Raw genomic sequence first — 13234 nt, forward strand, 5'->3', positions numbered from 1 at the left:
GGAGCTCTCCTCCAAGGTGGTCTCTTGGGTGGTTGGGGGGGTGGGAGAGGGAGTCGACTCCAGATGGCCCAGCCTTGTCAGATGGAGATCCTGCGAGACAATGAGAGTCCATGAGAGTGACGGATCATTTTGCCAGACATGAACAACTCACTTGAGACAGGTCATCTGGGTGAAGGAGCAATGCATCCTCACCTCTGCGGCGCCGGCCAACTTCACTGTCGGTGACTGCTCTCTCCTCGGACAACCCCACGATTTCCAGGATCCATTCCTCACAGGAGGGTGAGGACTCAGATCTCTGGTACTCCGCCCCTGTCTTAGCCCTGTCCCACTCATTATGGACTATCTTCTCCTGTGGGGATAAAAAGAGTGCAGTGTGAACCACGCTCTTGATGGATCAGGAGGTCTACAGCAGGTGGCATGTGTGGGCACCACAACTGGACAGAAGGAGGTCTGCTGGTGGGTACCAGAGGGTGCTGAGTAACAAGATTGGGTGTGGGGCGGGAGCGAGTTGTCAGCCAGTGATTTTTGAGGTTGGGTGTCGGGGGGGGGGGAGGATTTGAGAGGTGGCAGGCAGAACTGATGCCAGGGGAGAGGTGGCAATTTACGCTTGCTGCTCAGTGGAGGTCGTTGGTCTTCTTCCGATATTGGGCACTGGTCCTCCTTGTCATGCTGCCCGCACTGACAGCCGGTGGCACTGCCTCCCAGGTGGCCCTGGTACTGGCCCTCCGACCCATTTGGGGAACAGAGTGCCGCATCGCTCATCGGCGGCTTTGGGATGCCTGGCCAGATTGGCATCACCAAAGCGAAGAGCAGGTCCACGCACTGCCATGCTTTTGTGTTGACTGGGCGTGTAGTGAGCGGGGTGGGAGAGCTCAAAAGCAACTCCCCCTTGCTAGCGGCGAGACCCTGAGGCGCGAATCTGATGAAAGAGACGGCGAGACAGCCAGTGATGGCGAGAAACTCATGGGGATTAATTTCTGGCACAAAGTGCCATTAAACATGGGCCGCGATCTCGCCACTGCGGCCGTTGAGAAACACCTTGTCAAACTTACCCAAAATGACACTTAGAAATGTTTCCGATAAATCGCACCCATTGTGAACAATGTCTTTGATTGGTCAACTGGCTAAAGGCAGAACAAAATGGTCATTGCCCACAATCATTGCCGGAGTACTGGGCATGTTACTGGCCCCAGCCACTTGAGGGGGCAGTGGAACATCTGCTGATCCAGAGGCAATCCACTTGCACAATGTAAACATGACTAAAGTGCCAAGAGTGCTTGGTTTACTGATATGCAGTGCTATTTTAGTCACCCAAATGCTGCTCAACTCTGCACAGAGCAGGCTAGATCTCAGATTTCCTGTTTTAAATTTAACTTTTGTTTACTAAGTCTGACCGTTTCTTATTTGGAGTAAAGTACTAGGAGTTCCAGACACAGCTGTGGTTGCTGGGACTCAGGACTGTGGCCCACATTCCATAAAATTCAGACTTTTTAAAAAATTTAAATTTTAGAGTAACCAATTTTTTTCCCCCAATTGAGATGCAATTTAGCGTGGCCAATCCACCTGACCTGCACATCTTTGGGTTGTGGGGGTGAAACCCACACAGACATGGGAGGAATGTGCAAACTCCACACGGACATTGACCCAGGGCCGGGTCCTCAGCGCCGCAGTCCCAGTGCTAACCACTGCGCCACATGCCGCCCTTAAAATTCAAACTTAATTACACATTGCACCACGTGATAAAATAAAGTTGTGAAGAAACCCAATTGTTCCTGATAAAGTGACACCTCAATGAAATTCTAATTCAGCGTAACATGTACAGCTCCCTCAATAGAAAAACAATGTTGAGATCTTGTTTGTAACATGCTGGTCACTGGAATGCTTATCTCCTGGTTTCCAAACATACTGATAGGATTTTCTGAACTGCCTATTCAGAACACAAGGTATGTACTATTTATTGACCAGACATGAAGAGAACGGGGTAGATTAAAAAAACAAATGTGTTCACTTACTTCTTTATTCATTTTCTTCCAGGAGCTCATGCTGCCAGTGATTAAAGTTACACTAAGAAACTTGGTCCTTGGCTTGTAATCAGCATTGGCGTCCTATCAGTTGAAAGAAGATTGGTGAACTGCGATTATCAGCATTTTAAAAAAATATATATATTTATTAAAATTTTCAACGATTTTCAACAAAACACTCCAACCAGAAAAAAAGAATGAAGCACAAAACAAACAAAAATTATACATGAGATTTCCAACAAAATACAATAACCCCCATTTAACAAATAAACACGACAGTAATGAAAACGCCCCACTCTAACCTAAACAAAACTGAAAAACCAAATCCCCCCCCCCCGCCCCCCGCCACCCCCGGCCGGGTTGCTGCTGCTGTTGACCTCCACCCAACGTTCCGCGAGAAAGTCTACCGCCTGGAGAACCCCTGCGCAGACCCTCGCAAGGCAAACTTTATCCTTTCCAGCTTGATGAACCCTGCCATATCATTAATCCAAGCTTCCACACTTGGGGGCTTCGCATCCCTCCACATTAGTAGGATCCTCCGCCGGGCTACCAGGGACGCAAAGGCCAAAACACCGGCCTCCTTCGGCTCCTGCACTCCCGGCTCGTCCGCTACCCCAAATAGTGCTATCCCCCAGCTCGGCTTGACCCGGGTGTTCACCACTTTGGACATAGTCCTCGCAAAGCCCCTCCAGAACCCCTCCAGCACCGGGCATGTCCAGAACATGTGGGCGTGATTTGCTGGGCTCCCTGAGCACCTCACACACCTGTCCTCCTCCCCAAAAAACCTACTCATCCTCGCCCCTGACATATGCGCCCTATGGACAACTTTGAACTGTATTAGGCTGAGCCTGACGCAAGAGGAGGAAGAATTAACCCTACTCAGGGCATCAGCCCACAGATCTTCATCCAACTCCTCCCCCAGCTCCTCCTTCCACTTACCCTTTAACTCCTCCACCGAAGCCTCCTCCGCCTCCTACAGTTCCTGATAGATTGCCGAGACCTTGCCTTCTCCAACCCATACACCCAAAATCACCCTGTCCTGAATCCTTCGTGCTGGGAGCAGCGGAAATTCCCTCACATGCCGTCTCACAAACGCCCTTATTTGCATGTACCTAAAAGCATTCCCGGGAGGTAACCCAAATTTCTCCTCTAGCGCCCCTAGGCTCGCAAAAGTCCCATCAATGAATAGGTCCCCCATTCTTTTAAACCCAGCCCGTGCCAGCTCAGAAACCCCCCATCCATCCTACCCGGAACAAACCTGTGGTTCTCTCGTATCGGGGACCAGTCCGAGGCCCCCACCTCGCCCCTATGTCGCCTCCACTGCCCCCAGTTCTTCAGAGTCGCCGCCACCACCAGACCCGTGGTGTACCTTGTCAGCGGCAGCGGCGCCGTCACCAGCGTCTCCAGACTCGTACCCACACAAGATGCCACCTCGAGCCTCTTCCACGCCGCCCCCTTTCCCTCCATTACCCACTTATGGATCATCGCCACATTAGCTGCCCAATAATAGCCACATAGATTCGGCAGCGCCAGCACCCCGTCCCTGCTACGCTCCAAAAACACCCTCTTCACCCTCGGGGTCTTATTCGCCCATACGAATCCCATAATACTCCTGCTTACCCGTTTAAAAAAAGTCTTGGGTATTAAGATGGCAGGCACTGGGACACAAACAGGAACCTCGGGAGGACCGTCATCTTGACCGACTGCACCCTACCCGCCAGATTATCAGCATTTTAATGGAATGTAACAATTGATTTGCATTTTGTACAAGCATTGATTCAATTGCTTTTATGGCCTGTTATTATACTGCTTAGAGCATATTTTAATTTCACAATTATTAATAATACTGCAGCAAAGGTCAAGTGGGACAAAGATCCAGATTGTCCTGAGGTATGTTGGAAAATTGTCCAAATGTCTTCACTTTGTTACACAAGTCAAAGGTAAGCTCGAGAACTCCTTAAATTATAACTCATGGGACTTTGAGGCGATCCATATTTGTCACCTCAATGAGGTCTCTTAATGTTGTTGTTGCTTACTAAGGAGTGTGCTATCAGGAGGTGCAGGATAGAGTGATCTCAGAGACATGGGTGGGGGATGGTAAGGTGTCGGACATATACAGGGAAATGAGGGACGAGGGGGAGATCATGGTAGATGAGCTGAAAGGGAAATGGGAAGAAGAACTGGGGGAGGAGATTGAGGAGGGGCTGTGGGCTGATGCCCTACGTAGGGTAAACTCATCGTCCTCGTGTGCCAGGCTAAGCCTGATACAATTTAAGGTGTTACACAGGGCGCATATGACTGGAGCACGGCTTAGTAAATTTTTTGGGGTAGAGGATAGGTGTGCGAGGTGCTCGAGAGGCCCAGCGAATCACACCCACATGTTCTGGTCATGCCCGGCACTACAGGGGTTCTGGGTGGGGGTGACAAGGGTGCTTTCGAAGGTGGTGGGGGTCCGGGTCGAACCAAGCTGGGGGTTGGCTATATTTGGGGTTGCAGAAGAGCCGGGAGTGCAGGAGGCGAGAGAGGCTGACGTGTTGGCCTTTGCGTCCCTAGTAGCCCGGCGCAGGATATTGTTGATGTGGAAGGGAGCCAAACCCCCGGGTGTGGAGACCTGGATAAACGACATGGCAGGGTTTATAAAGTTAGAACGGATTAAGTTTGTGTTAAGGGGTTCGGCTCAGGGGTTCACCAGGCGGTGACAACCGTTCGTCGATTACCTCACAGAAAGATAGATGGAATGGAAAAGAAGTAGACAACAGCAGCAACACGGGGGGGGGAGGAATCGGACAGACTCTCAGAGATGTTATTGTATATGTATAATATGTATAGGTATTTGTTATAGGTAATTGTATATTGGATTGATGGAGTGTATTTTTGGAGAGTATTTATTTTGGACAAGGCAGTTGCCATTCAGTTTTGTTTTTGTGTATATATTATTTATTTATTTGTTTAAAACTGGCCACTGTTATTTATATTGCTTTATTGTTGTGTAAAAGAAACACTACGTACTGTTATGTTTGGCCAAAAATCTTGAATAAAATATATATTTTTTTAAAAAGGAGTGTGCTATCTTTTGCAGATATTTCTCAATGTGATAGCCAAGTCCAGAATCCCACAACAGTAAAAATGAAGGTGAGGTAAAGTAACATTTGAATTAACTTGGTGTCACGGACATTTTAAAAGATGTTGCCTAAAGTCGCACATGAATAATATATTTGTGTGTGATTGTGTGTATTTTCTTGTATTCAAGAAAGAAAAGGCCAGTGTATTTCAAACTATTGTTTTGGAAGTTACCTGACAAAAGTTGAAGTTACTGAAAAACACACACACATACGCACACAAGGATTAGTTACAGAGGAAGATAACAATATCTGTAATAATAAACTGATTTCAGTCCCTCTGTTGTTCAGTGCAGGCCTCACATAGTTTGAACATGAGTTGTCTAACGTGAAGGTTTTGAGATGGTTGTCTCTGCAGCTACGATAGCTTCCACTATCAAATTACCGGAAGCTGATTTCACAGGCAGCTTAGTTAATGGAATCAGGTAAGGGGAGAGGGGAATCCCTTTATTTCTCTTTCAATGAACTGCAGTGTGGCCCTTTTTGGTCTGCTTGATTACAACAGTCCGATGGCTGTGCTTGTTGGTCCCTCTCTCCTTCTGTCCCATCTCTTGTCTGGATCTCTGGGGATCTGCCTTTTGTTGACCCAATGTCTCAACAATGGAGTGGAGCGCATCAGAGAGGACCTCCTGCCAGCAGGAGACTGGGAGACGTCTAGACCGTAGGGCCAGGAGGAAGGCCTTCCAGACTGTCGCATTCTCCCTCTCCACCCGTCCGTTGCCCCGGGGGTTGTAGCTGGTCGTCCTGCTGGAGGCGAAGCCCTTGCTAAGCAGGAACTGACGGAACTCGTCACTCATGAAGGAGGAACCCCGATCGCTATGGATGTAGGTGGGGAATATCGCCTCCGTATACGAGGGGACGTCCCTGATGAGAAGAAAGACTTGCGGGCTCACCCTTGCGTGGAGGATCTGCTTCTTTTGGAGGTCAGTGAAGTGTTCGGTGAAGGATCCGAGGTACGCTTCGAAGCAGCTTAGCCAGTGCTCGAATGTTGCAGTGGCGTCGGCTGCCTGTGGGTCCAGCTGCAGGCGATCAGGCTTGAGTGACGAATATATATTAGATGTTTAGCGTATTAAATTGATATGCCATCAATGATCACACGACGAGTGGTGAACGTAACTGAGGCTTTAATACACTAAACAGAAAGCCTTCTGGCCTCTGATCCCGAACTGGATCAGAGGTGGAGACCAGCCACCTTTATACCGAGCCCGAGGGGAGGCGGAGCCATCGGCAGTGGTTTACCATACTACACATAATAGTGGCCATTTACCACATTACACGTATTATACATTACAGTGGTTTATCACACTGTTTGAGGACCGTTTGAATTCCAAATGCCTTTTGTGGATCCTCTTGAGGCCCACAGCCAGCTGGTCAGGTTTGAATCCACAGAAGTCATGGGGCCAACAGAATCTATTTTGTCTTAAGTTTTTTAAAAAAATCAGTTCAAAGTTCTAATTGGGTTTCTTTCGAAATTCATAACGCTGTCATAAGGCACAGAGGATTTGAATTTCCAGGTGACGGAATGACGTAGATTTCTTTCAGAGCCTTGGGAGGTGTCAGAAGCATTTGAATGTCCATTTGTGCTGTTACAAAGTGTGGTTTGGCTTTAGGCGTAATGATTTCCCTAGTTTGGTTACTGTGGTGATGAGCTGTGACACATCGCTGCCCATCGGTGAATAAGAAATGAAATTCCATTTTATTTTTATCCACATGTTTTTCCTTATGAAATAGAAGATAAAAGAAACATACACTTTGGAAATGATTGTTTTTTTTCACACAACACACACTTGATTGATGCAATATAGTTTCCTGTTGCGTTACATGTTATCTGGTACAAAAGTTCAGAATTAGGTACATTCTCAGTCATAGAAGTGTTAGAGCAATTAGCATCTGAACTTACCTTGGTTCATAGGAATAGTTCAAGTTTCACAAGGTTGTCTTGGATGCAAAGGCTTACGTGGACCTTGAGCTCCTTCCTGCAGAGGGAAAAAGGCGTTGCAGAGTTGTTACCCCTTTGCCAGGCTGCGTCTAAACCCGAGGAGCTTGTTATCTCAGACCTCAGTTCACTGAGGATTTGAATTTCCGGGTGAAGGAAAGGCGTGGAATTCTTTCAGAGCCTTGGGCGGAGTCAGAAGCATTTGAATGTGCTTATGTGCTGTTACAAGCACGGTTTGGCTTTATCATAGAATCCTTACAGTGCAGAAGGAGGCCATTTAGCCCAATGACTCCGCACCAATCTTCTGAAAGAGCACCCCATCCAGGCCCTCTCCCTCGTAAACCCGTTACCCCACCCAACCTTTGAGCACCAAGGGACCTAACCTGCACATCTTTGGACTGGGAGGAAACCGGAGCACCCGGAGGAAACCCACGCAGACAAGGGGAGAATGTACAAATTCCAGGCAGACAGTCACCCGAGGCCGGAATTGAACCCGGATCCCTGGCACTGTGAGACAGCAGTGCTAACCACTGTGCCACCTTGCCGCCCATTTAGGGGTAATGATTTCCCCAGTTTGGTTACTGTCGGGATGGGCTGGTCCCCCATCTGCCCCATGTCTTTTGGGACATCTCTGCTCACAGGTGGCTGGCTACCATCTGCTGCCCTGCCCTGTGGCTGTTCAGCTGCATGAGTCATCTCCCTCACTGTCTCTTTACCTGCTTGGATCTCCCCTGATTCCCGATTAACTCTGGGAAGAAAGTGTCTGCGAACCTGATTTCAGGGTCACTCCCATCATCTTTTTTTTCATTCCGCAAGTCCTTCCTTGACCAAATTTTATGCTACTGGCCTGATTTTGGTCTCTTTTGACTCAAGGGCATCTCCTCATGGGCTCCATCGCCTCCTGCAAGACCTCTGAAAGGTTTACAGCTTTCTGTCCCCCTGCAGAATTCTATTGATTTTTTCTGACCTCTGGAACCTCCATGGACTGACCTTGAATTTTTGGGGGTAGCACCCTTCAGTCTGTGCAGTCATTCCCCAATGAAAGGTCGACCCCTTGCATGGGTAAACTTGAGATTACACCCACTGTTATCAGCTCAGTAGCTCACTCTTTAAGGGAACTTTTACTAACTGTGGGCGGGATTCTCTGGTCCTAGTTTCTCGATGGCACACCGTTCGCTCAGCGGGATTCTATCTTCCCGCAGCTTGTCAATGGGATTAACCATTGTAACCACCTACCCACTCCGAAATCCACTGGCAAGGCCGCACTGCCAGCGGGAAACATAGATCACAATAATAATTCATAATATATTCATAATATTGATAATTAATAATATATTAATAAATAATATAGTAATAATGTTAACAACATTAATAATATTAGTAATATTAATAATGAATATTAATATTAATAATAATCGTGAGAATTCCAACCAGTACCTCAATACATTCTCCAGTAAGTCCTTTGACGAGTACATTTGAATTTGTTCTGTTTCCATGTTCAATATTCCATCTTCCCTGCTAGAAGGATTTGTAAGCATTTAATATCTCGGAGAATGTTAACCTCCTTTTCCAGTTCCTTGCAACACAAGGGGTCTACTCCCGCTTCAATATAAAATCCTGTTGTGTTTGCACAGCAGAGACTTACAACTTTGGTGACCATAGACACGGACTGTGCAGTAATGCTCCCAGTGGCTCTCTGGGTGGGACAGCAGTTCCTCTTGACATGTCCTCCTGGCCTGCCAAAATGACAACAGATGGGGCATGGCCTTCCCTACTCTCCTTACTGATGAGATCCACTTGTGCTTCTTTCCCTTCTTTCTCCTTTTGATATCTGTCATAATATACACCAGTATATCATGGTGCAGACACACACTGATGGACACACAGTGGGACCAATCAACACACACAATACCTCAGCCAATCACCAGTGAGTGCACACGCACTGTAAAGACAGGGGGCATCAGAGTTCCCGCTCATTCGAGTTGCAGCTAGCTAGGAGCACAGAGCTCACAGCCCTAACACAGACATTCACCATGTGCTGAGTGCATCAACTGGTGAGGACAAGGCAAAGGTCTTCAGTTAAAGTTAGTATCGTATTCACCCACAGTCCAAGTATGTTTAAACAGTTAATGATTCAATAAAATAGTGTTGCACTATTTCAAGTGTTGGTGACCTGTATGTGATCCAGAACACCCAACACATCAATATCTTCCTTGCTGTTATGAACTACCTAACCCAGGTTAGCAGCTTATGTAGTCCTCAACCATAACTGCGGCTGCACTTGCTGAGGTAACCCTCTGTTTGTCAAGTTGCATTTTTATCGGGCAGCACGGTGGCGCAGTGGTTAGCATTGGGCCCCAGGTTCGATCCCGGCTCTCGGTCACTGTCCGTGTGGAGTTTGCACATTCTCCCCGTGTTTGGGTGGGTTTCGCCCCCACAACCCAAAGATGTGCAGGGTAGGTGGATTGGCCACGCTAAATTGCCCCTTAATTGGAAAAAATGAATTGGGTACTCTAAACTTATTTTAAAAATGATCCATTTTTATACTATAGGGGAGGCAAGTTTTAAACTCCTCTAACGGTACCAATTCCATTATCCCTTTGTAGGTTCACTGTATTTTTAAAGTGCATACCCAACGTGATCTCTTTAATTCATTTGAATTCCAAATAGGTCAGTGTGGATTTCTTACAGAAATTCAGGAAATGCTGATGGCAGGCTAGCAGGGATTAACTCATAGGCACTAAGTGGCTCTGGTCTGTTCTTTATTAGCTGACCCTGTTTCATGAGTGTCCACAATTCTTGTGGCCAGTGTAGCTGATCAGTTACCTTCTCAAAACTGATTTAAAAGAATGATTCTACATCTCCCTCTTCAAACCTGGTAACAAATTTGGAGAATTTTAGGGCCTTAAAACCTATTTCTGGGTTTTGGGATATGTAACTAGGCAGTGTTTAGAGGGTGTTCATTACAGAATAGTGGCACTTAAATAAGTCTTTGTATCCTTCAGTAAGTTCACCATGAGTCTTTATTAATGAGTAGGACTATTTATGCATGTAGAGTAAAGGGTACAGCCTAGGAGCTACGTCCATGTTTAGATCTTTGCATATCTCTGCTCAACATCACACTGACGCCTGGGTCTGGGTCATGTGACTTTTTACATCGCTTCTTGGCCATTTGGTTAAGATCAAGTATGAGATCAGGTGTAAAACCTGTTTGTGTCAGCTTGGATCTTGTATTTCCCTTGTCTGGGGACCATGAATTGAAAAGGTTTTTGGAGCAAGCAAGGAGATGGATTAAGGGCTTGCCCGTCCTTAGTAACTTAGTGACTCTGAGAAAGCAATAAATTTTACATATGATTTCTTACATAACTGTGTATGTACTCAGTCCCACATTAACCCTGCATATGTCAGACACTGGCTACACCGCCCCCAAGTCTTTATCAATGTATAGGGTGTTACGCTAGTTTAATTCATGTCTTATATTGATATTAGTCTCATACATTTGTATTGTGACCACAGTATTGCTATTACTTACTGTATTAGCATTATTACAACATTCTCACAACCCCATTTCCCCCCCTTTAAGTCCTTGAATTTACAGGTTCGGGCAGTGTGGAGACCTTATAACTCTTCCATATCCCGTTCTTCGTTCTGTCAGAGGAGTGGTGGGCTTTGTGGTTTCTGGCTCTTCTTGTTGGTTTGAAGGTTGGGCTGTCATTTGGATATCTTCCTTGATAGTTCCCCATTGTACGATGGGAGCAGCTGATCTTAGGATTGGGCAGAGAGGCCTCTTGTTTCACCTGACCTTGCCCTCTGTTATGCCAATCCGGTAGAACCAAGGTTGGTCCTGATACCATGTTCTCTCTCGCAGTCTGTGATCCAGACCTTGCCACCCTTCTGCAGCTGTGTCAAGCGTCTGGTGCCATGCCTTCTGTTGCAGGCAGAAGCTTGTTTTGGTCTGTATGACTGCTCTTTTGTTTGTATGTCCTGGTAATCCTTGGTTATCAACCCTGGTGTTGGTTTCTGAGCAGGATTGGAAGTTGTGCACTGCTGCCTCGCGGCGCTGAGGACCCGGGTTCGATCCCAGCTCTGGGTCACTGTCCGTGTGGAGTTTGCACATTCTCCCCGTGTTTGCGTGGGTTTCACCCCCCACAACCCAAAAGATGTGCTGGGTAGGTGGATTGGTCACGCTAAATTGCCCCTTAATTGGAAAAAATTAATTGTGTACTCTAAGTTTTTTAAAAAAGGATTGGAAGTTGTGTGCAAAGTTTCCTGCCCATCAGGAGCTTGATGGGGACAAGCCACGTTGTAAGGCGGTGGACCTGTATGTGAGCAGTAAGGTGGGAAAATTTTCATTCTTTCTCAGCAGGCTTTCATTGTGCGGACCCTTCGCTCCACTTCTCTGTTTGACTGCAGTTGTCTTGGGGAGCAGCTTCCGAATTTAACAATATGTCGTGGCAGAGCTTGCAAAGGGGGTCTTGCAGTGGGTCTAATAAGGTGAAGTCGATGCTGTTTGAAAGTGGAGTGTGTTTTGGTGTGGTGCATCCGGCGAGGTTGAGAGTTACACATACCTCAAAAGATCATTTTTCTGAGGCGGTGGAGGCATTCGTCAAGGAACAAAGACTTTATTTTATAAAAATAAATTTAGAGTAGCCAATTATTTTTCTTTTCCAATTATGGGGCAATTTAGCGTGGCCAATCCACCTAACCAGCACAACTTTGGGTTGTGGGGGTGAAACCCACGCAGACACGGGGAGAATGTGCAAGCTCCACACGGACAGTGACCCAGGGCTGGGATTGGAACTCGGGTCCTCAGTGCCACAGTCTCAGTGCTAACCACTGCGCCACATGCCACCCCCAAGGAACTAGGACTTGGCCTGTATTGAACAGGTTTGAATGGGACTTTAATGGGTGTTGATGGGATGGGATTGATTGTGGATACTATCAGTCTTTGGTATATATGTTTAGTTAACTGGGGTTTATTATTCTGCATTGGAGCGCATATGTTGGGGGAGTGATGGAAGGGTGGCAAAGTGGTTGGGGGTAATAGTTGGGGGTCACATCGATGCAAATATAGAGGGGCCGGTTTGGTTTTGGGACTATCACAGAGAACCATGACTCCCACGTTTACCATCTTGCAGCTGCTGTTGTACTTTCTTCATGAGGGGTTGGGGGAATTTCTGTGGCGTGAAAAGGCACATCAGTGTGATCCGATACACATTTCTCAGACAGCCCAGCTCCGTAAAGAGCTTTGGGAACGTTTGTGTTTGGAGCCAGGCCCTTGTTTGTTGACCTCAGCAATCTTTTGCAGGAAGTTCAGGTCAACACAGGCTTCACAGTGAGCAGTCCTAGTATGGATGATGAACAGGGGCGCTTGGATTGCTCTGTCCTTATACCTGGGTGTTGCCTGCAGGGCGCCCTTGACTGTAAGTCTCAAGCTCCTGCCATGTACAGGGGTGTTCTGAATGGCATCAGCCATTGGGGTGCCAGCCATGGTTCTTTGCTTGACTGGGCAGTTACGTGGCAACTGAATTTAATTTAAAATTTGTTAGATGGCTATTGACAAAGATGTCTGCATTCCAGAATACGAATCGTTGATCTCACACAAGAAGCTTGTCTTTTCGCTTTTCAGTCTCAACCTTGTGGACCACCTTTGGGCTATGTTTGCGCTTCTGGAATTTTGAGTAAAATGTCCCCATTTCAGTGGAAGCAGAGGGATGTTCTCGTAGGACACTGATCTCCCCTGTGAGGATGTTTCACACCTCAGCACTGGCAAGGTTGCTCTATGGGCCAGATCAGGAATTGCTTTCCCTGACTTGGGTTGTCCCTCTGTCTTTGTGGTCTGATATGCTGGACTGAAGGTGGGCTTCTGTCCCATGTTTTATTCTCTCCCTTTAAGAGTGTCCTGTGCTGCTCACGGAATTCAGACAGTTGAACTATCTGGATTACCTTGTCTAGGGTTAGGTCCTCGTTAAATTGTGGGTTTGCAGACTTTTTGTTTTAAGTCTGAAACAATGCTTTGTGTCAGGAAGCTTTTCAAACAAGGTCCCCAAGGCCTTGGGTTAGTCCAAATTGAGTTGCAAATGTTGAACTGTGATCCAGGTTTAAAAAAACTAATTTTCTGTGCAGCTTTAAGAACTGACAGGCTTTCAAGATGGTGC

General features: G+C 46.9%; 1 protein-coding gene across 7 annotated transcripts in view; it reads right to left on the reverse strand.

Moving 5' to 3' along the window:
• Window positions 1-13234, reverse strand: part of afmid (arylformamidase) — a 62540-nt gene that overhangs the window by 45770 nt on the left and 3536 nt on the right. For 4 of the 7 annotated variants that reach the window (XM_072483585.1, XM_072483590.1, XM_072483584.1 and 1 more), the window contains exons 2-4: window positions 8514-8594; window positions 7041-7116; window positions 2013-2105 (exon numbers count right to left, since the gene is read on the reverse strand). In XM_072483585.1, coding sequence (XP_072339686.1) covers window positions 2013-2042 — 30 coding nt within the window. In that variant the 5' untranslated portion in view covers window positions 2043-2105; window positions 7041-7116; window positions 8514-8594. Of the gene's footprint in view, window positions 1-2012; window positions 2106-6033; window positions 6093-7040; window positions 7117-8513; window positions 8595-13234 lie in introns of those variants that run through there. The other 3 variants (XM_072483586.1, XM_072483587.1, XM_072483589.1) reach the window with 3 other exon arrangements.

Source organism: Scyliorhinus torazame, chromosome 18 (assembly GCF_047496885.1).
Source record: "Scyliorhinus torazame isolate Kashiwa2021f chromosome 18, sScyTor2.1, whole genome shotgun sequence".
NCBI classification, from domain to species: Eukaryota; Metazoa; Chordata; class Chondrichthyes; order Carcharhiniformes; family Scyliorhinidae; genus Scyliorhinus; species Scyliorhinus torazame.